This window comes from Equus caballus, chromosome 13, assembly GCF_041296265.1.
Source record: "Equus caballus isolate H_3958 breed thoroughbred chromosome 13, TB-T2T, whole genome shotgun sequence".
Lineage (NCBI taxonomy): Eukaryota > Metazoa > Chordata > Mammalia > Perissodactyla > Equidae > Equus > Equus caballus.
This window is the reverse complement of record NC_091696.1, coordinates 10,514,411-10,537,740: the sequence shown is the minus strand read 5'-3', so window position 1 is coordinate 10,537,740 and position 23,330 is coordinate 10,514,411. Positions and strand designations below refer to the sequence as shown.

The 23,330-nt window shown below is 45.8% G+C and overlaps 1 protein-coding gene across 3 annotated transcripts; it reads left to right on the top strand.

Annotated features, from left to right (window-relative positions):
* Positions 1-11,192: 11,192 nt before the first annotated feature.
* IFT22 (intraflagellar transport 22) lies at positions 11,193-17,025 on the top strand. 3 transcript variants are annotated; one of them, XM_023655383.2, is made up of 5 exons: positions 11,193-11,345; positions 15,131-15,207; positions 15,334-15,423; positions 15,699-15,901; positions 16,483-17,025. In XM_023655383.2, the coding sequence occupies exons 1-5, from the start codon at positions 11,307-11,309 to the stop codon at positions 16,629-16,631; spliced, it is 558 nt and encodes a 185-aa protein (XP_023511151.1). In that variant the 5' UTR covers positions 11,193-11,306; the 3' UTR covers positions 16,632-17,025. The 3 variants fall into 3 exon arrangements, with proteins under 3 accessions (XP_023511151.1, XP_070087779.1, XP_014585395.1); XM_070231678.1 differs by having other exon boundaries at positions 11,265-11,345; positions 14,602-15,207; XM_014729909.3 differs by lacking the exons at positions 11,193-11,345; positions 15,131-15,207 and having other exon boundaries at positions 15,640-15,901.
* The last annotated feature ends 6,305 nt before the right edge of the window (positions 17,026-23,330 follow it).

The window sequence follows — 23,330 nt, the reverse complement described above, 5'->3', positions numbered from 1 at the left end:
CTTGTGTTGTGAGTTTGTGGTTAGAGTGATAAGATAGTCTTTGCTTTGGTGATTTCCTTCCCTTTATCCTAATGCTATAGTTGAATATTTGCTATCCTGTTCTGATTATATCTATTTGTCTCCTTACTCTGTATTTTGTGACCCCTTTCTCCCTTTTTTTCTTTTTTCAGGTATGAGGTCCTTCTTGAGGATTTCTTGTAGTGGAGGTCTTGTGGCTACGAAGTCCCTTAGATTTTGTTTGTCTGGAAAAGATTTAATTTCTCCCTCATATCTGAAGGATATTTTTGCTGGATAAAGTATTCTTGGCTGAAGATTTTTATCCTTTAAAGTTTCAAATATGTCATTCCAGTCTCTCCTAGCTTGTAAGGTTTCTGTAGAGAAATCAGCGGAAAGTCTAATGGGGGTTCCTTTGTAGGTGATTTTCTTCTGTCTTGCTGCCCTGAGTATTCTTTCTTTGTCATTCATTTTTACCATTTTTACTACTATATGCCTTGCAGTAGGTCTTTTTACATTGATAAATCCAGGAGATCTGAAAGCTTCCTCCAAACACATTTCTCTCTCAATCCCTAGATTTGGGAAGTTCTCTTCTATTATTTCATTGAGCACACTTTCTGCTCCATTTTCCTTTTCCACGCCCTCAGCAATTCCAATTATTATTAAGTTGCATTTTCTCATTGAGTCTGCTATTTCTCGGAGATTTTCTTCAGTTTTTTTAATTCTTAGTTCTCTTTCTTCCTCTGTCTGGAGCCATTCAGCCTGTCTATCTTCGATTATGCTAATTTGCTCCTCTGTGGTGTCTACACGGGCATTCAGGGAATCCATATTCTGTTTTATCTGGTCCACTGTATTTTTCATCTCTAGTATTTCTGATTTATTCTTCTTTATAGTTTCAATCTCTTTTGTGAAGTAACTCCAGAACTCGACTTGTTTCTCTATATTTGCCTTTACCTCATTGAGTTTTTTGATGATAGTTATTCTGAATTAGTTGTCACTTAATTTACCTTATTTCCAAGTCCTCAGGACACACTTCTGTGTTTTTATTGTTTTCCTTTTGGACTGGAGCTTTTATAAATTGTTGGATGGTAGAGGAGCGATTTTTGCACATGATGCTGTTATTGGGTTGCAGTTACAGCCTGTCGCCACTAGATGGGGGTCGAGAGGCTTATTTCTTGAGCCCTGGGCCTTCAGCCAAGATGGCGGCATGCAGCGTGGGTTGGGGGAGGAGGGGCACTTTCACTCACATGGACCTGGATTCCGATCAGCTCTGGCTCTCTGGTCTCCCAGGGCCCTGGTTTGCTTGGGTTCTCCCACACGAAAGCATTCCCCCATTAGCAGGTTTGGCTGCATGGGTGGTGGGAGTCCTGGAGATCCCCAGACGTGCAGCCCCTCCCCCGCTCCTTCTCTCACTGGCGGCAGCAATCCCAGACTCTAGGGGAGGGAGCAAAGTTCTCTCCTACCCCATGCCTGCTCCTCTGAGGGCGGCTACAGCCTCTCCGCCCTCGGTTGTTTGGCTGCTGTGGGTCTCTGACGATTTCTATTAGGATTTTTTTCGGTTGGAAAGCAGTTGCTCGTTTTGGTTGTAATTTGGAGGGGAGAGAGTCCCCGGGTGAGCTCACTCTGCCATGTCACTGATGTCACCTCTGATTATAGTTATTTTTGATGCTTTCCTTCCCTTTATCTTTAATGTTACAATAAGTGTTTGCTAACCTGTTCTGATAGAGAGCTGCAATTTTCTGACTTTGTCTATTTATCTCCTTCCTCAAGGCTTTGTAAACCCTTTGATTTTTTTCAAGTATGAGGGTCTTCTTAATTATTTCTTGTAGGCAGGGTCTTGTGGCAATGAACTCCCTCAGCTTTTGTTTATCTAGGAAAGCTTTTATTTATCCATCATTTCTGAAGGATAGTTTTGCTGGATAGAGTATTCTTGGCTGAAAATTTTTGTCTTTCAGTATTTTGAATATATGATTCTACTCTCTCCTAGCCTGTAAGGTTTCTGCTGAGAAATCTGCTGAAAGCCTGATAGGGGCTCCTTTCTAGGTTATTTTCTTCTGCCTTGCTGCCCTTAATATTTTTTCTTTGTCACTGACTTTTGCCAGTTTTACTAATATTTGCCTTGGAGAAGGTCTTTTTACATTGGTGCAATTAGGTGTCCTATTAGCTTCATTTACATGTAATTCCATTTCCTTCCACAGGTTTGGGAAGTTCTCAGTTATTATTTCTTTGAACAAGCCCTCTGCTCCTTTCTCCTTCTTTTCTCCATCTGGAATACCTATAATCCTCATGTTGCATTTCCTAATTGAGTTGGATATTTCTCAGAGAATTTCTTAATTTCCTTTTAGTCTTAGTTCTCTCTCCTCCTCCATCTCCAGCATTTCTATATTTCTGTCCTCTAATTTACTGATTCTGTAATATCAGCTCTATTTGTCAAGGACTCCAGATTTTTCTTTATCCATTCATTGTGTTTTTCATCTCCAACACTTCTGATAGTTTTTTTTTAAATAGTTCCAATCTCTTTTGTAAATAATTGCCTCTGTTCATCAATTTTATTCCTGAGATCATTAAACTGTCTTTCTGAGTTTTCTTGTAACTTGTTGAGTTTCTTTATGATAACTATATTGAATTCTCTCTCATTTAGACTGTAAATTTCTGGGCCTTCAGAATTGATTTCTGGGTACTTATCATCGGGAGAGTTATCATACCTCTTCATGCTATTTGATGGGGTGGATTTTGCCATTGCATAGTGGTAGTACCTGATTGCAGATTCCACCTGCCACCAGTGGGAGGGGCAGAAGCTGTGTTATCTGAGCTGTCTGTGACCCCTGGCAGATCCCTGCCTACCCATTGGAAGCCCTGCCAACAGGACCCATCTGCGTTTGCCCACTGGCTGCTGCTGCTTTACACACACATGCACAGGAGCTCTGGTGGGGACTCCCTGCTCTGACAAACTGGTTGAGCTGATGCACCAGGCAGAAGTGGGGAGGGGTGCTTTCTTTTACATGTGGGATCCCTCACACTGCTGCTCTGCACCTGCTGTGTGCCCACCTGGGCTGTTCGGCTTGGTGTGGATGCCCCTGTGATTGCTTAGCTGCCTCAGTGTGGAGCATTCCCGCAGGCTGGGAGGCAACTCTGAGAGCACAAGCATTGCCCTGGAGGGTCGCCTTTTCCCCTTCTCCTCTCAGTGTCACATGCTGGTCACCACGTGAGGTCCTGTGCCCTAGATCACTGCTGGTCAGGAGGGAGAGGAGATCTCCTTACTTCCTTCCACTGCCTCCTAGGGAGGTCCAGCACCACCTCCTTCAGACATACGGCTGTGTGGATCTCTGAGACATTTATTGTGCTGTGTGAATGTCCTCTGTTGGTTTATGAATGTCCTTTTCATTGTATCTTAGTGGGGAGAGGGGGAAGAGCTCACTCTGCTGTGATGCTCATGTCACTCTCCCCAATGCTCTCATTTTGTTTACTTGAAACTGTATTTACTGCACTTGAAGTATCCTTGAAGGATATTTTTGCTGCCTATAGAACTCTAATCTGGCTGTTATTTTCTTTGTGCTTTAAAGATGTCATTCTATTGCCTTCTGGCTTCCATTGTTTCTGTTGAGATGTCAGGTAGTCTGATGATTGCACTTTTGAAGACATGTTCTCTTTTCTCTGGCTCTTTTTAAAATCTTCTCTTGGAATTTTTTTTTTCAGCAGTTTTGCTCTGTTTATGCCAAACTATAGCTTTCTTTTTATTTATCCTGCTTGGATTTTCTCAGGCTTCTTTGATCTTTGGCTTGATATCGTTCATCAGATTTGGAAAAATCTCAGTCATGAGCTCTTCAAATAGAAACTGTGCCCCATTCTCTTTATCCTTTCTTTCTGGGACTCCAGCTAAACTTATGTTACAGCCTTCCACTGTATCCTCTATACTTTTTATCCTCTCATCTGATTTTTCCATCCTTTTTTCTCTCTGTGCTTCAGTCTGGATACTTTCTTCTGACCTAACTTTCCTGATCACTAATCCTCTCTCTCTCTCTCTTTTTTTTTTTTTTTTGAGGAAGATTAGCTCTGAGCTAACATCTGCTGCCAATCCTCCTCTTTTTGCTGAGGAAGACTGGCCCTGAGCTAACATCTGTGCCCATCTTCCTCTACTTTATATGTGGGACGTGTATCACAGCATGGCTTGCCAAGCAGTGCCATGTCCACACCCGGGATCCGAATCAGTCAACCCCAGGCCACCAAAGTGGAACATGCGAACTTAACCACTGTGCCACCGGGCTGGCCCCTCTTTTTTTATTCGATGACTTATTTATTTTATCACTGGACTAATTCTCTCTTTAGCCTTTCCAATTTGCTGTTAAACCCATCTATTTAGTTCTTAACTTTGGTTTTTCTATTTTTTCAGTTATAGAATTTTTATTTTGTTTCTTTTATTTGTGAATATATATAAATGTAGACATATATTTATACAGTTTCAGATTTTCTGCTAAAATTCTCACCTTAAAATTTATCACCTTATCTCCTTATTTTTTTACTAAAAAATCCTATCATATGGTAAACATACAAAGTAGATTCATTTTAAAGTCTGTATCTGATCATTCAATAATCTGGGGTCCTCTTGGTATGTTTCTATAGTTTTTCTTTATGTTTTTTCTTTCTATGTCACTTTGTCTATCATGTGTCTGATTATTTTTATTATGTGCTGGATGTGGTAAGTACAAAATTGTACAAATGATTTATGGTCCAGGATGGTGTATCTTCCTCCAGAAAGGATCCCTCCCAGGTACCTGGGGCACTAGCAATCTTGGGTCACCTTTACACAGACCCAAGAACTGTGAAGGCATGAAGCTGGGCCACAGTCTCTGGACTGTCCACTTCCTTTTTACCTTGATCCAGGGGTGCAGCTCTTCAGGATCTTAACTCCAAACGGGGGGAAGTTCATCAGTGCCCCTCCCCTACTTGGCAGACTCTAGCCTCCATCCCAAGGCCCAAGTACCAAGAAGTCCTATCACTCAGTCTTTCAGCCACTTGGCTGAAACAGACAAACATACCTGGGGAAGTCCAGCCCCAAACATGGGGCTCCCCTCCTTGGGCCTTCATGCTCCTCTGATCCTGGTCAAGTAATTCTTCACTATTCTGTTCTTTCTCTGGTGCTTCCAGGCAAATAATTTTTATAGCTTTTTAAATTTTTTTCACAGTATAATGGTTGGTCTAGGTTATCTAGATTGCTTTTACAGGAAGCAAAAATTCCTCCTTGTAATCAATAAATGCATTTAAAACAGCAGTGGTTTTTTTCTTTATGAAAAGCTATTATTAAATTGATGGTATTTTAGAATCAGTACCTTATAATCAGGCTGTCCCAGGCAGCTTTTAAGTTGGCCCCAAATGATACCCATCCTGGTGTTCATGCCCTCATGTAATCCCCTTCACTAGGGTGTGGGCTGAACCTAGTGACTCACTTTTAAGGAATATAATACAGCAAATGTGATGGGATGTCACTTCTAAGCTTAGGTCACAAAGAGACTGTGACTTCCATCTTGCCCGCCTTCTCTTGTTCTCTCACTTGCTCACCCTGTTTTTTTGTTTGTTTGTTTGTTTGAGGAAGATTAGCCCTTAGCTAACTGCTGCCAATTCTCCTCTTTTTGCTGAGGAAGACTGGCCCTGAGCTAACATCTGTGCCCATCATCCTCTACTTTATATGTGGGACGCCTACCACAGCATGGCTTTTGCCAAGCAGTGCCATGTCCGCACCTGGGATCCAAACTAGTGAACCCTGGGCCACCGAGAAGTGGAACGTGTGAACTTAACCACTGTGCCACCAGGCCGGCCCCTCACTTGCTCACTCTGCAAGAAGCCAGCTGTCGTATTATAAGTTTCCCTAAGGAGAGGCCCACATAGTAAGTGAGGGAGGGAGGTCCTTGACCAACAGCCAGCAAGGAAGCGAGGCCCTCAGACTAACAGGCCACAGGAACTGGATCCTACCAACAGCCACGAGTGATCTTGGAAGTGGATCTTCCCTCAGTCAGGCCTTGCGGCGATGGCAGCCCTAGCCGACATCTTGATTGAAGCCTAGTGAGAAACCCTAAGCCAGAGGCACTACTAGGTCATCCCAGATTTCGACCCACAGGAAGTGTGAGATATAAATGCTTATTGTTTTAAGCCACCACGTTTTAGAGTGATTTGTCACATAGCAATAGATAACTACTACACTTCCTATCCTATTTTTAACCTACTCCAGTTGGTCAGATTTTCTTCCTTACCACTCCACTGAGACCATTTGTCAAGATCGCCAACTATCATAAAAATACATATTATTGACAAAACTTGATATTGGTGGAACATTGCTAAAATAGCCAAGTGGCAAAGTAATCTGGCAATAACTATTAATATTTAAAATACACATATCCTCTGACTCAGCAATCCTCTTTCTATCCCACAGATTCCACAGAAGCAAATGCACCAGTATTAAAGCCATACATTCAAACCATTGTCACAGCATTGCTTTTAGCGGCCCTCAAATGGAAACATATTGAATGCCCATCATTAAGAAAATGTCTGAATAACTGGTAAATGCAGGCTATAAAATGGTGTATAACCTTTAAAAAATATAATGGGATTACAACAAATGACTTGGACCAGTTTCTATAAGGTATTGTTGAATTTTAAAAAAACAGAGAATAATATTTAGGACACAATCTCATTTTTGTAAAACAATGGCCTAAAAAATTGTGTATGTGTGGGTGTGGGTGTGTGCCCAATCAGTGCATTAAATGAACTGAACGTGATAGGTTTATTTATTCAAACAACTTTATTCTTTCTCCCAACTGTTTCCTTCAAACCCTCCCTGTAGATTAATTCTTCCCCATCCCTTAGAGGAAATCTCGGGCACTTCCCACAAGTTTTCAGTCAGCCCCAGGTAACAGTAAGTCCTCTTAGTACCTTCAGCTCTAAGAGCCATCTCTTCTAATTAAAAGGTCCTGTCCACTGAATTAATCAAAATTCTATCCTTTATTCAGAGTTAAAGCCTCAACCACTCTCCCACTCCCACCCGTACCCTCAGCCCCAGGCCAGCTTCAGGCTGGTAGGACTGAAGGAGAAAGGGACATGACCACCTTCCTTCCTCTTTGCTAGTCTTGTTCTTCTATTCCTGCCCCCACAATTCTCACTCTGGGCTACCCCAGGCTCTCCCACAGTTGAGTTTGCAGGGGAGGAGAAGGAAAGGGAAAAGAGAGAAAAGATTTTATTTCACAGGTGCAGATACAACCCAGCACTGGTGGCCTCTGGAAGTAGCAGACGTCCCATGCTGATTCGTATCTCAACGGGGAGCTTTTAAGGGTCCCTGGGACATACATGAGGGCTCTGACTGCTGCTTCCTTACAGCGTCTTCCCTACAGCCAAGGCTTTGCAATGTCCTCCCTCAGCCTGGGCATCCAGCAGTCCACCTTGTCTGGGAAGTTCACCTCCTCCAGGGGGTTCTCACAGGCCAGATCCAAAAGGACTCAAAGCCCACTCCCTCCCACCTCAGGTCCCTAGAAAAGTCTCTTGTATTCCTGGTGACTCCCAGTGCATCCTCTTTCTTCCCTACTGTCTTGCCTTGGACCAGATCTCCCTACAGCTTCTCATACCTGTTCTCATGCTGCCCAAATTCCGGGGACACAGCTTCTCTGAAGCCCCATCTCTCACTTGACCTGAGGTGAACAAACAGCCCATTCTCCAAAGAAATTCCCCCTCCCTCCTTCTCTCCCTCTTCAGCCTCATAACTCTTTGATAACTTCCAGGTGACGTGCTAAGTTCCACAGAAATGGACTACAATCTGGAAGACACTCAACACCTATCGTCAGCCTTTCATGCCTCGGCCAAAACTGGGATAGAGTCCCTTTTTGGCAACCCGTCACAGAGCTACATGTATATAGAGCTATGCAGAATGGGGATGGATAAGACGGATGGTGAAAAATATTGAAGGATGCAGCCCAGGTTGTTATCATGGACTCCCCATTGGGAGTTTACTCATTGTCTATCTCTTCATTGGAATGAGAACTTCAGGGGATTAGTAGGGAAAGAGAGAGGTCAAGGGTGAGGTAAGGGAGCCACACAAAAAAGAAACAGAAAAAAGAGATTGCACCAAAAGAGAGTGAGTATATGATCGTATTTAGCCATGTTTATAAACTACATTTACGTTTGGACATACGCCTAAAGATATTAAGAGAAAACCATTTGTTAAAAGTGCTCACTGACCTCCACCTTACCACATCCCATGGTCGATTCTCAGTCTTCACCTTACTTGACCTCACTGCATCTCTTAGGAGCGTTTGACAAAATGGATCACACCTTCTCTGGCGACACTGTCCTCACCTGGCTTACGTGATCCCATAATCTCCTCGTTTTCTTCCTACCTCTCTGGTCGTTCCTCTTCAGCCTTCTTCGCTAGATTCTCCTCTCAATAGCAGAGTGACCCTCTGTTTACACTTATCTTCTCTGTCTACACTTACTCCCTACTTATTCTCTCTTGTCCACAACTTTAATGGCCCTCCACATGCTGACTGATATCTCTTCCAGGTTTGTATCTCCAGTCCTGACCTCTCCCATCAGGGACAGAATTTTACACCCCAGTTCTCCCTCAACAACTAATAGGCACCTCAAAACTGACACAACCAAACAGAACTCTTAATCTCCCACCCCTAATGCTCCCCCAGCCTTCCCAAGTCTGCAAATGGCACAACTCATTTGTGCAACCACAGAAGTCAATGTCCTGGGAGTCATCCTTAACGCCTCTTTCTCTCACACTTGACGTCTCATCCATCAGCAGCCCCTGTTAGTTCTACCTTCAGAATGAGTCCTCAAGCCAAGCTCCGCTGCACCACCCTGGCCAAGCCACCACCATCCCTCTTAAGCTGCCAGAATACCCTCCTAATTGGCATCTATACATCCACTCTTGTCCCTGTTGCTCCACACAGCAGCCAGTGATCTCTTTTAAAACAGAAATCAGATCACGTCAATCCCCTGCTCAAAACTCTCCATAATGACTTTTTTTAAAAAAAAAAAAAAAGAAAGAAAGAAAGAAAGAAAAGCAGACTGCCACAGGCGACAGTCTGTGTGTGTGGATGTGTCTAGAGTCTTGGAAGCTTGACTACCCTACGTTCTCCTACAAATAGCCCTCGAGAGCTTATTTGGAGGTTCCAGCAGGGGAGTGCAGCTACTCATATACCCTTGATGGAAGAACGGTCCTCCTCCATTGGGGAAGGTCATATTCTTTGACTGAACACGCAGCTTCAAGAGGGATGCACGTGGAGCAGTGAGGGAGAAAGGCAACACCCCCCCAGGCAGCCAGATCAGCCGAATCAACCCTGGGGATCAGTGGGGTGACAGATGTTGCAGCCAGATGGCCCTCACATCCCATAATGATTTTTTGGCTTGCCAGTTTCCTAGCCAATGATAAGTGTCCCCCACCCTGACTCCCAGCCCTCCTTCTTGGGGAAAAGTAACGTGCAAAGCTACAAACTACATTTCCCAGATTCCCTTGCAGTTAGGGAGGACACGTGATCCACTTCTAACCAATGACACATAAGGAGAAATCACTGGATAGGGATTCTAAGAAAGTCACTGTTTTCCTGAGAAAAGGGAGACTGTAGCGCCATATATCCTGGGCCCTTTGCTCTTCCCCTTTGCTCGTGCCTAGAAAGTAAATACTCAAAAGAGTAGCCACGCCGAAGACGCCAGGACGGGAAGGGAGAGGGGATCTTGCTCCTGGAGCCGCTGCAACAGCCCTTGAATGCCCATCCCTGGATGCCTTGTTAAGTGAGAAAAAATAAATCCCTCCCTTGGTTATATCGCTGGGGTAGAGTTTCTAGCCCACGTAGCCAAATACAGTCCTGGCGCAAGCTCCGCATCACCCTTCGAATAAATTCCCAAAGTCTCGCATGATCTTTCCCAGAGCATCCCCTACTGCTCTCTCCCTTGTACTTCCTGCCGCAGCCTCCTGGGCCCTCTGGGCTCTTCCTGGAACGTGCCAAGTTTATTTCTGCCTCAGCGTTTTGACCTTGCTGTTCTGCTAGAACGCTCTTCCTCCATATTGTTCACACGGTTTGTTTGAGCCATCTCACGGCTCAGCTTTCTGCATTAACATCACTTCTGCACCAACGTCTTGCCTTGACCACTCTACCCAAAACTGGCTCCTTCACACTCACTCTTTAACTCGTCAACGATTTATTTTTATTCATAGCTCTTACCACTACCGAACATTATCTCTACCTGAGAGTACATTATTTACTTGTTTACTTAATATCCGTTTACTCCACTGGAAAGGAAACTTCAAGAGGCACAGCACACGCCCAGTACCTAGAAGAGGGCCTGGTATACAGTAGGCATGCAAAAGATACGTATTCAATCAATCAGTCAATTCACGACATCTTGAAATTGAGGCGGACTCTTCCTTACACGTCACTCAGCAGTTCTTGGTAATACCAAGACTATATAACTAGCCTACCAAAAGTTGGTTTGGTATTGGATCTTTTTTTCTTTTTTCTTTTTTTTTTATCATGCCAGTACGTTTTTGGGCTCTCATATTTTATATCAGCACTCTTGGTACATACACACAATTTCATGGCCTCACCCGAAATTCTGGACCAGTTCCGTAGTTTAAGGCTGACCTCATGACTGAATTTAGCAGCAATGCTTTCAAACACCTGCACTGACCCTGAACAACGCCAGGGCATTCTCCTTTTGGTTTCTCCCAGATCATCCGAAAGACGCTGAGTGGTGAATTCCTTTACAGACACCAGAGACTCGCTTTTCCCCTGACCTCTTCTAGACTGGGCCAGGACCGAGATAAATCCGTTCTCAACGTGGACGGTATCAGGCCAGAGTGCTAAAGGCGTCAGATGCCTGGTTCCAGCCCCAGCTCACCAGCTACTTGGCCTGGGGTGACAAGGAGCGATAAAGGAGATTAGCGACCCTCAATTCCGTCCCCTCCCTACAAAGAGAAAGGCCGGACTCGCGAGCTCTGCGCGCCTCCCCGCTCACAAGCGAGTCTGGACGCGGAGTTTTCGCTTCCTTCGTACCCTCTTCCTCTCCTCGCGCGCCCACTTTCAGACCGAAGCCGGCCCCGCCCCGCCCGGGCCGCGGTGACCGCCCCAGAGCCCCTAACGCGCCCAGCCCCGCGCATCTAGAACCCGCCCACTCCCGTCGGTCCCCGCGAGCCGCTCCCCGTCGCCATGGAAACGGAGGCAGCCAATCGGCGCGGCGGCTTCCGCTACGCCTTGACGACGGCGCGCGCTCGGACGGCACTGGAGGGGGGGTGGGCGCGGCCGGCCTGCGCGCGGCGGACGGCGATGCTCAAGGCCAAGATCCTCTTCGTGGGGCCCTCGGAGGTGAGGCCGGGGCCGGGGCCGGGCCCAGGCGAGCGCGGGGCCCCCATGGGGCAGGGCCTGGCGGACGGAGCCCTCCGGGAGGTGGGAGCCCAGTCCCCCCGCGCCCACCCGGTGTGCGCCGCTGGCCTCACCGTGAACTCGGCGCCTCCAGACTTGACCCAGTTTCACTAGGGGCCCAAGGTAGTGAGTGGCATTAAGGCACCAGAGCCTGGGTCGCACTTTGCGTCTGAGGTTGTCCCTAATGAATATGTCTAGGGGACCAGAAGAGCAGAAGGGGGAAACCGACTGGACTATTATCTGGTCTTGGAACAATTAGCTAATAATGTGTGTGTGGGGGGGGCGGTTATATCTACTTGTGTACTTCACACCGTACACAAAACTAAGATTCAGATGGGCGAAAGCTGAACGTGTGAACAAAAGAACTGTAGAAGAAGTAGGTGACTATTCCCCAACTTCAGCACGGGCCAGGATCGCCTGGAGGGCGCATTAAAAACACAAATTGTTGGTCCTAGCCCTGTGTTTTGATTGAGTGGGTCTACGAGGGACCTGACAACTTGCATTTTGCTGGTGCTATCAGCCCAGAGGAACATATGGAAAGAAATGCTTTTAATCTGGAGGTAGGGAAGGTCTTCTTAAGCACAACACAAAATTGAAGAAACCTTAAAAGAAATGACAGTGAAGTTAAAGCCTGGGGAAGTGTTTGCAAAATATGTTACAAAAAAAGATAAACAGGGGGCCTGTCTGGTGGCACAGTAATTAAGTTTGCTCATTCCACTTCGGTAGCCTGGGGTTCGCCAGTTCGGGTCCCAGGTGTGGAGCTACGCCCCACTTGGCAAGCCATGCTGTGGCAGGTGTGCGACATAAAATAGAGGAAGATGGGCACAGATGTTAGCTCAGGGCCCATCTTCCTCAGCAAAAAGAGGAGGATTGGTGGCAGATGTTAGCTCAGGGCCCATCTTCCTCAGCAAAAAGAGGAGGATTGGTGGCAGATGTTAGCTCAGGGCTAATCTTCCTCAAAACAACAAAAAAAAAGATAAATAAGTAGAACACAGAAAAGTTTAAGAATCAGTAAAGAAAAGAGAAACAACTCAATAGAAAATCAAACGAAGGCTCTGCACACAAGAAATACAACTGACCAGTATGAGAAGATGCTCAGCTTTGCAGTCACAGGAACACAAATTAAAACAAAAAGATGATGCTTATTTGCTCATCAGATTGGCTGAGAAAGTTTAGAAGGCTGATAACAGCATCAGGATGCTTGTAGAGAAATGAGTACTCTAGGATTCTGTTGATGGAGGTATACATTGATAACAGCTTTTTTGGCAATCAAGTTATTAAAATTTAAAATGTGCATAGCTTTTAGTGCAGCAATTATGTTTCTCAAAATCTCCTGCAGCTGATACTTGTCCATATTCCCCATGAGTCGTGTACAATATTGAACAGTTGGAAACACCCTAGGTGCCCAGCAATAGGAGAATGTCTAAATAAACTAAGGCACATTCTTGCTTTGGAAGACTGTGCAGCAGTTAAACAAAATGAGGCAAGTCTGTGTGTACTGACATGGAGAGCTCTCCAAGACATAAACTAGTAAGTGAAATAGACAAGTAACAACAACATGCACAGGAATATGAAACATAAAACAAGCACAGACATCTTTTTTTTTTAGTGGAAATTCTCAAATGTGTCCAAGAGGAGAAATAACTGTGAGCTCCCAGTCCTCATCACCCAGCTTCAACAACAAAATATATTCCTGCACATACATTTCTCCCTCTCATTCACTACTCTTCAAATGTACCAACCTTTCTATTCCTTTAACACGCTCTGCCCGTTGCTGCCCTCGTGCCTTTGCGCTAGCTGTTCCCTCTGCTTGGAAGCCTGGTTGACTCATTGTCATTCAAATCTCACTTTAAATTTCATCTATTAAATTTCCGGACTGCCCAATCTCAAAGTCTCTATCACATTATCCTGCTTTATCCTAGTACTTATCACTCCCTCATCTTTTTGTAATTTATTCAACAGCACCTGCAGAAGGCAGACACTTAAAAATACCTTATGGGCCTAGCAGGCACTTTCTTCATTTTCCTGTGAGAACCCCTCCCCCCTCAATAAATTGGTTTTGACTAAGTTGTATATAGAAACTTTAAGGGCATAGAGGAAATATACAAATATGCTTTTATATTGTTTTATGTATTGGTGTCGCTATGTGCCCATTTAAAGGTACACTATGAAATACATTAATTTGGAAATGCTGTTTTGTTCCATTCTTGCATTTTGTGACAGTCGTATTTAAGCCCCTCACCTGCACCTTTGACACCTGAGGGCCCGTCATAATGGGAGCTGGTTTTTGAATCACCTAGCAAAGCACACCGTGGAAGGAGTTAGGATCTAGCATCTTCTGAGTCTGTGTATGACCCTGTTCAGGAAATGTACTTCAGCCTCGAGAACAGTGCCTGTGACATGAGGGCATCTGCCTTATTCATTCGTCCTCTAGATCAGTATCCACCATCTCTACGCATAGCCACCTACTGTGTTATTCTCAAGTGCTGTTTAATTTGTGAGACCACATCCTCAGAAGAAGTTGCGAAAGCAGTGTGAAGCTCCTCCGTCCCTCCCTTTTTTTCTGATTCTGTCAAGTTGCCTCTACAAGCCCCCGAAACTGGTTTAATTGAGGTGATTCTAGTCAAGCAATTGTTGTTCAAAGAAAAGTAATTAAGGGAACAGGGCATGATTCGAGAGATTTTCATAAGTTCTCAAGTGTGGGAGATTCCCTTTCTTCTGAGGAATAATTTTGAGGGAGGGAAAAAAAGCTTGTTTGGGGCTGGCCCAGCGACGTAGTGGTTAAGTTCGTGCACTCTGCTTCGGTGGTCCAGGGTTGGCAGGTTCAGGTCCTAGGCGCGGACCTATGCCCTGCTCATCAAGCCATGCTGCGGTGGCCTCCCACGTACAAAATAGAGGAAGATGGGCACTCTTGTGAGCTCAGGGCATATCTTCCTCAGCATAAAGAGGAAGATTGGCAACGGGTGTTAGCTCAGGGCCAATCTCACCAGAAAAAACCAAAAGCTTGTTTTACATTCAGAAATGTACAGTATTTTTTAAGTAAATGATGCAAATTTATAGAAAAGATCTGGAAAGTATGTCATAGTTGTTTATGTTTGGGGAGTGAATGGGATGGATGGACAGATGGATGCTTTGGTTGGAGGGACCAGGGGGGCAGTTTTGTTAATTTTCTTAGAGGAACGTGTATTCCTTGTCTTAGCTACAAGGAGAAACAGCCCAACGTGAGAGGGCAGCACTGCCAGCCACCTGTCCCCAGACCTGGGACCCAGCTTTGACGTTGAACTTCTGTGTGCCCTTGAGGAACTCCCTTCCACTTTCTGGGCCTCAGTGGCTTCATGTCTGTGACAGACTGGGCTTTCTAGAAGAGGTGGAGAGGAGCAAGTGAGGAGAGAGACACACACACACGATTGTTTTCTGTTATCCTCGGATAAGTTCACTGAGAGCCAGCGGGGAAGTCAGTGGGTAAAGTCACCCAGCGGCAGAGCCAGTGCTGGAACCCCGTGCTCCCTGGGTCCCGAGCAGGCTGCGCGCAGCGCATAGAGCACGGCAGCGAGGTCCACCAGCCAGAGAGAACCCTCTGCCCCGCGATCTAGCCCCGTGATCGAGAGATCTGGGTGGCCGTGGCCTGTACTCCATCATGCCTCGTTCCAAGCCAGCTTCTGGAGTGCTCATTTACCATTTACTTTTGTGCTCTTCTGCAAAGATCTTTAGCATCTCTATTTTCACAGAGTGGAAAAACCGTTTTGGCCAACTTCCTGACAGAATCCTCTGACATCACCGAATACAACCCAACCCAAGGAGTGAGGTGAGCCCTGAGTGGTCTGTGTCCCGGAGCGCCCCCGTCCGTCACCGCCCCCCTCCTTGTGGTGCGGGTGGCCTTCCAGCAGTGCACTGTTACCGAGGTAGAGATGCTGCTCTTGTTTTGCTGTAGGATCCTGGAATTTGAGAACCTGCACGTGACCAGCAACAACAAAGGCGCGGGCTGTGAATTTGAGCTCTGGGATTGTGGTGGCGACCCCAAGTACGTTTCCTTTTAAGAGAGTTTGCTTCGTCAAATGATTCAAAAATCAGCTGCCTGCCGGGCGCCTTGGACTCGGCCCGGCACACTTCGTAGCGTGCATGAGGGGCTTGATCCATTCTTTGGTGATAGGCACTGCTCTTGAAAGTTCAGTGGTTGAGTTATGATCCAGTGAGAAGCCATTTAGCAATTATTAAGACGAAGATATTATGTTTAAAGTCCACAGTGAGAAACCAGAACCGCCTGGCACACACTCCGAATGCTTGTCCGCCTCGCAGGTTTGAGTCTTGCTGGCCAGCCCTGATGAAGGATGCGCACGGCGTGGTGATCGTCTTCAATGCCGACATGCCGAGCCACCTGAAGGAGCTCGAGATGTGGTACTCCTGCTTCGTCCAGCAGCAGCTCTTACAGGACACGCAGTGTCTCTTAATTGCGCACCACAAACCAGGCTCTGGGAGTGACAGAGGAAGCCTGTCCCTGTGTAAGGAGACTGGAGTTCTTGCTGCTCTTGTCTCGAATGTTCTGGGCGTTGGTATATGGCTGTATGTCTGAAACCAGCAGCTGTGTGCTGTTACTGAGTGCCTCCTGTGTCCTAGGCATTTGGTCTTCTCACTATCAGTGAGAAATCAGAATGGCCGAGTTGGGAGACCTGTCATACCATCTCGGCCAGGACCCTTAAAAGCAGGCAGACACTGAGAGAGGAAAAACGCTAGTTTTGGCCACTTATCAGTGCTATTAGGGACACTTTTCTGACTGGCCTTTTCTCAAGAAAAACTCCAATTTGCACATGACACACACCATTACAGAGGTGACAAAGTGATCATGGAAAACACTCAGAATAGTCAGAAATCTCTTCCTTTCTGGTGTCAGAACAGAGTTTTTCTATTGCCAGGGGGCAGTGTGGTACAAACCTTCCTGTTAAATTATGCCAAGCAGACACAACTTTAGTTTTGGACTTTAGAAATTTAAACGAAATGGCTTCTATTAACTCTCGGGTCAGTGGAGCTCGAAGTGGCCCCTCATGAAAAGTTCATGCCTAATTACATTGTTTTCCTTCTAAAGCGCCGCCCTTGAACAGGCTGAGGCTGGTGCACTCGAACCTCGAGGATGACCCCGAGGAGATCCGGCTGGAATTCATCAAGTACTTAAAGAGCGTAGTCAGCTCGGTGTCTGAGAGCCGCGATCGGGAGGAGATGTCAATCATGACCTAACCGGCCTCCACCTGGCCTCCTCCGCATCCCCAGAGACGTCCGCTTCTTTCCCAGTGCAGCTCAGCCGCCTTGACCAGCTGCCTGTGGCCGTAGAAGTTCTCCTTGTCTGCTCAAAGGTACCGTCAGCCAGGGAGTTGACTCATGCCATCTATTCTCTGTCCGCAGTTCACTTGAGAAAATCCTGTTATTCAATTCTGCTTCCTTTGCCCCAGACCTCTCCAAAGAGCTGGAGAACTGAGGTGGTTGTTTTTCCCTCTCACATATGTCAAGTTATAAAAATTGTGGAGTTGTAACTGTCAAAGCCCAATGATACAACTGTAGTTTAATCCATGTGTATTGGTTTGAGCGTCATTTTCATCCTTAATTCACTCAATAAAGCCCGACGTGTTGAGCATCTTCCGTGTGCTGCACTCTTCCAGCTGCTGCCCACATACAGCATGAACTAAACAGATAAACATCCTTGCCTCACGCAGCGTCCATTTTATTCTTCTAAGTACTGGTGACATAGAGTCAAAAACTTAAGTCCTGTGCTTTGGATATGGGAAAAGTTGTAGACTCTTCATTTTCTGTGATTGGTCTCATTCTCACGCTCCCATCCTCTGAGACCATGAGGGACCTGGAGCAGTGACGATGCCAAAGGAAGATACAGTCGATCCTCAGTCGTGGATTCCGTTATTTGCGAATTGGTCTGCTCGCTAGAATTTGTTTGTAACCCCCAACTCGGCACTCACAGAGCTTTCACAGTTACTCAGAGGGGCAAGAAGTCTGAATAGGTAGATGCGCACGTTCCCAGCTGAGGCTGAACAACGCAGCACCCTGCCCTCTTGCTTCAGCTCTCCTCCTGTAAACGAGGGTCCCCGTCACCGTCTGTTCAGTGCCACATTTTGCATGCTTGTGCTTTTCATTGGTGATTTTGCTGTTTAAAATGGCCCCCAAACGTAGTGCTGAAGCGCTGTCTAGTGTTCCTGAGGGCAAGAAGGCTGGGAGGTGCCTCACGGAGGAAAACAGGCCTTAGATAAGCCTCGTTCAGCATGAGTTACAGTGCTGTTGGCTGGGGGTCCAATGTCAGTGAAGCCAGAACCTACATTAAATAAAGCGTCTTTAAACAGAAGCACACATAAGACAACGTTACATATTGATGGTTGATGAAAATGTTGTGATCAGAGGTGTGCAGGAACCTAACCCTGTTTTTCCCCGGGAGCGATGGTTCGTTGTTCACTAATCCAGTGTTCGCGGTGACTTTGCAGAACACAATGACCGCGAATAATGAGAATCAACTGTATTTCCCCTCTTGCAGTTTCAAAGTTTTCAGGTTAGTTCAGGCTCTGGGATAAATATCTCATCAGCTCACTGTTACAGTCCACTCCCTCTGCCTTCTCCCCGAGACGGTGTCAGGGTGCCTGGACAGGGTTTGTGCCATTCTTGGGGTGGGGCAGCTGTCCTGAGGGCAGGTCCTCAGGTTTCCTCCCTGACCTCTGTCAAGATGTCTCTGGCCACCCTACTGGCGGTCTCCTGCCAAGTCCAAGGCTGGGAAGGTTCGTGGCCTGGGCTCCACCCGTGGGACCAGCGCTCCCCAGGCTGACTCAGCCCAGTCCTGGCTGGGGCTGGCCCTGCACATCTCAGAGGCAGCTGTGGCCTCCCCCGTCCCAGGTCTCTATGTCTGTATGGCAGGATCACTTTGCCCCTTGCCACAGTCGGCCTGTCCAGTTGATTCTCAACTCACAGCTTCCTGGGAGAAAAACAGGATTTTCGGGGGAATCAAGAATTTGGCAGGTGAGGGGCCGGCCCCGTGGCCGAGTGGTTAAGTTCGCACGCTCCACTTCCACAGCCCAGAGTTTTGCTGGTTCGGATCCTGGGCATGGACATGGCACCGCTCATCAAGCCATGCTGAGGCGGCATCCCACACAGCACAACCAGAGGGACCCACAACTAAAATATACAACTGTGTACCAGGGGGGTTTTGGGAGAAAAAGGAAGAATTTTAAAAATCTTAAAAAAATAAATAAAAGAATTTGGTAGGTGAATATTTTCAAAATATTATTCCTGTTATTATCGTAAGAAATGCAATGATATTTTCATTGTAAACTTACCAGGAGGTTTACCTGCTCACTTAGGATAATTTTTTAATTTTAAAAACATTATCTTTTTTAAAATTGTGTTAAAATATACATAACATAAAATTTACCATTTTGACCATTTTTAAGTGTACAGTTCTGTGGCATTAAGTACATTCACATTGTTGTTCAACCGTCACCATCATCCCTCTCCAGAACTTTCCATCTTCCCAAACTGAAACTCTGCCCCCATTAAACGCTAACTCCCCGTCCCCACCCTGCCCCCCCCCCCCCAGCCCCTGACACCCGCCGTTCTCTTCCTGTCTCTGTGCATCTGACTGCTCCAGGGGCCTCCTACAAGTGGAGTCACAGTGTTTGTCCTTTTGTGCCTGGCTTATTTCACTCAGCATAATGTCCTCAAGGTCCATCCGTGTTGTGGCAGGTGTCAGAACTTCCTTCCTTTTTAAGGCTCAATAATATTCCACTGTGTGGATAGACCACATTTAGTTTATCCATTCGTCTGTTGGTTATTGTGAATAATTTGCTAGGAATATTAGTGTACCGTTCACCTAGGATATTTTTGAAGAATGTTCACATTTAACCTCTCCAAGATTTTATTTTTATCTAGATGTCCTTGATATCTCGATACCGCCTCACATGGGAAGGTGGAAACATACATTTTCTAAAAAGTTGTTTATCATCTCAGAGGAATTTAATTCTTCAATATTATTTCGTGTAATACAAGTAAAAACAATGTCATGTTGTCATAACACCTAATTTGTGAAAGTGCTCAAAAGAGTTAAAGCTCAGAATAACCAAATATGGTGAGTTTTAGTTTATTGTACAAGAGAGTTTGTTTTAATCTTAGGAGTTACTGTTCAGTCATAATTTTTATATTTGTAATTTTTTAACATAGCCAACCTGAAAATACATTAAGCAGATCGAAAGTTAGATGTCGATCTTTTCAACTGAGAGTGGGAGAAAAGTAGAGACGCTGAAGAGAAAGTCATGTATATGCCCCCATGCCTTTCCCTTTTGTAGTGACGAGGCTGAACTGTGGCTGTGTGGGCCATCTGGGAGAGTGGCTTTTGCAGATAATGACAATCCCCTGGTAAATTTCCACTGAACCCCAGTGAACCCTGAGTGAACTGCCTGGCTTACCTGTGAGCACATTTTAAGCCCAGGTTAACTTCCCGCCTGACCTGCTCTCAGTGGGAACATACATAAGGAACACAAAATAACGTTACTGGCAACTGGAGCAAATCAGCTTTACATAATAGCTGCAGTAGTAATAATTAATCTTGAGAATCCAGCTCCAAGACAAAAAGAAGTTATTTTTATCTGATTTTTAATGATTATCCAAGAGCTCAAGAGAAAAATTAACCCAGCAGCTTTCATTTATGTTAATGGGCAGGGTACAACCCCGTAAGTTCTTGAATCGAGAAAAATGTGTTAAGTTTTAATAGGCCACACGTGCATGAGTTACATGAAGACGTTCAATGAAGAAGTCGCCCTGTCTCCTCTGTCCCTGAGCCCCGGTCCCTCTCAGGCAGCCCCTACCTTGCGTCTTCTGTCAGGCCGTCTGGGCACACGCACATGTGATTTGTGAGTGGAGATGGTAGTAAACTGTTGACACTTTTCTACAACTTGTTTTTTACGCTTTTTTATCTTGGGAATTTGTGTCAATACAGATAGAGCTGCCTCGTCCCTTTTTTACAGCTGCATAATATTCCACCTAACTGTTTAGGTTGGCATTTTATATTGGATAATTCTAATAACCATTTATGTTGCAATATTGTATTTTTATTGATGGACATTTTTAACGGTATTGGAAAACATGATTTGGAATATGAATATGTTTGCCTGTGGAAGTTCAGAGAAGTGTTTCAACTATCAGCCCTTTGGAGGGAAGGATCTGGGCATCCTAGTTCTGGTTTATAATTTCACAGGGCCATTTTGTAACGCACAAAGTGACTTCTGCCATGCCTGTGCTGGCATACGGTTGAGGTAAGATGACTTTCTTTCTCTCACAGGTGTGACATGCACATGAAACAGCCTAGTCACCTGGGGAACCCAGGAGAGCTCAGCAGGGCCCCAGGGAACGTGTCGGGGAGTGAGGGTGCGCATGAGTGACATGGGGGGTGGAGTTGGGTGTGTGGGTCAGGGGAGAAGACGAGGGCACAGATGGTGAAGGGCCTCTCAGACCAGGCCAAGAAGGGAGAGTTTGAGGTGCCACCGACGGAGTTTCACTGCAGATGAACGTGGTCACATCTCCATTGGAGAAGAACCCCTCTGACGGCAGCAGGAGGGCTGGGCTGGAGGGAGGAAGGACAGGGTGCGGGGGCTGCTGTCATTCCTTGGTTTGTGGCTGCATCGCTCCGGTCTCCTAGGCCAGCATCTTTGCATCTCTCTCTGCTCCATCAGCGCCTCGCCTTCTCTCCGTATCTGACTCAAACCCCGCTTGACCACTCTCTTCTAAGGACAACTATAATTGCATTCAAGGCCCACCCGGATAATCCAGGATAATCTCCCCATCTAAAGAGCCTTAACTTCATCACGTCTGCAAAGTCGCTTTTTCCAAGTAAAGTGAAATCTGCAGGTCCCAGGGATTAGGACCTGATATATCTGGGGGCCGTTATTCAGCATCCCTCAGATGCCATTCACTGAGGGTTAGTGGAAGAGGAGCAGGTTTGGGGGGAAGACGACAAATGACTAGTCCATGATGACCCAGCAAGGTAGGAACATGGACCCCGTGCCCCTGCTCTTTCTCCTGCCTTGTGCTAACTGCGCACATGAGTCCACAAGTGGACATGGCTAAGAGCGTCCCCTTGGAGACTAAACCTCTCAAAGTAGTAAAACCACCACCACCACCACAAGAAGAGCAGGGCAAATAACCGTTTTTGAAGCCAGGCTTCTCCAAAAATGGCTTGTAAGTATGTTGCAGACAGAACTAGCGTCCTGCTTCTTGAAACCAAACAGATGACCACAGTATTCTCACGCTCTATCTGCCGTAAAGAACACTATGACCTATTCACTTACATTGTAACTAAACGTCCGTCTCGGAACTGTTCAGGAAGGCCCCTGGAAACATCAGACTGCTTAGGGAACACCAGAAGACCCTTATGTCCACAGGGTGGGTGACATTGCCGTGACAAAGAGTAGAGCTTTGCTGGTAATTGATGACATGAGAGTTAATAAAATGCAGTACTCCGGATACCCATGGAACAGGTAACTGCATTTGTACCACTTAAGAAAATTGTTCTGAACCGTGGGTCTCCTAGATCTTGACTTCAGCTGTCCCCACCTGATTGTTGAGAGTTACATGAATATCCTGGCCTTGGCTGAGGCTGTCTCAGCAAATGTACTCTTCCCCTAGGCAAGAAATGAAGGAGTCCACGTTTTAAAAACCGAAACCAAAGAAATGAAATGAGGAGGGAGGGAACTTTCTGCTTTTGAATGTTAAGAACAGATTACATATTTTTCGTGTGACTTCTAAACGACTTTATCAGTTAAATAATTCTCTACATTTATGATACGGGCCATTCTTCCTACTGAAGTTAAAAGCCGATGGAAATGTGTCTGCCAAGTATTCCCACTTCAAAAGGAAAGGTCCTGGTGCTTTGATGTGAGCAGCACCTCATCCATCTTTCTGCACAGTAGAGTTCATGCCCATCTAGGCTTTGTGATAGCCTTTGAAAGCACGCCTCCTTTCTCTAAAGCCTTGGGGCAGGTTTACTCCACACAGCTTTTTGGATCAGGGATAATGATAGATCTTAGACAAAGTGTTGGGTACAATAACATCTATTTTACGTTTATAGTCTCACTGCATTTGTGATGAGTACTTCCTACAAGAACCATCCTTTCTTTCATCTTGTGTGTGTGACTTTCCAAGGCTGGGAAAAGCCCTACGTGTGAATTACCCCTATCATGCAATGAAATATTTTGTTCAAGGAAATAAAATTCAGAGTAAATGAGGAACTAGGTTTCTATTTATAGAAACCTATTTCAAGTACTTTAAAAAAATATTTTGCAAATCCAAGTACACTTGGAATGTATCACCCTTTTTGGATACAACTGTTAAAAGCAGGAGGTTGTGCTCTGCCTTTTGAAAAAATAGTGACAAGTTTTAAGGTAGTGATCACAAATGAGATGAAGAACAATCCAAAGAGGATGGTTCTTATGTCTGAGGAGCCTGATGGGAGGCAGGAGGTGAGGTCAAACACACGTGCCAGCCAAGGAACGTGGACTTGAGCCCTCGAAGAGCCCTAAGCAGAGCAGGAACAATTACTTCGGTGGCCACGTGGAGAATAGACAAGAGCAACAAGGCGGCGGGCGGTTGGCCAGGAAATGTAGAGTGTCTTAAATACAGCACTGAGGGTTGGCATGAAGACAAAGGGACAGGTTCCATAAGTATTTAGGCGGTAAAATTCGTGTTTGGGCGACAAAAAGGGAGAAGGTGAGTTTTATCCCTTATTCTCAGCGTGCCTGGCTTATCTCAAGGGCTCAAGGTAGAGGCAGGTAATCAACGACTACATTTCCCATAGTCCTTAGGGCAGGATCGCCTTCGTTTCCCAGAGGGCTGTGCGATGTTCGCCCTCAGCGTCGTGGAAAAAAGGCAAACGAGAGGGGATGTACTCTTTAACGT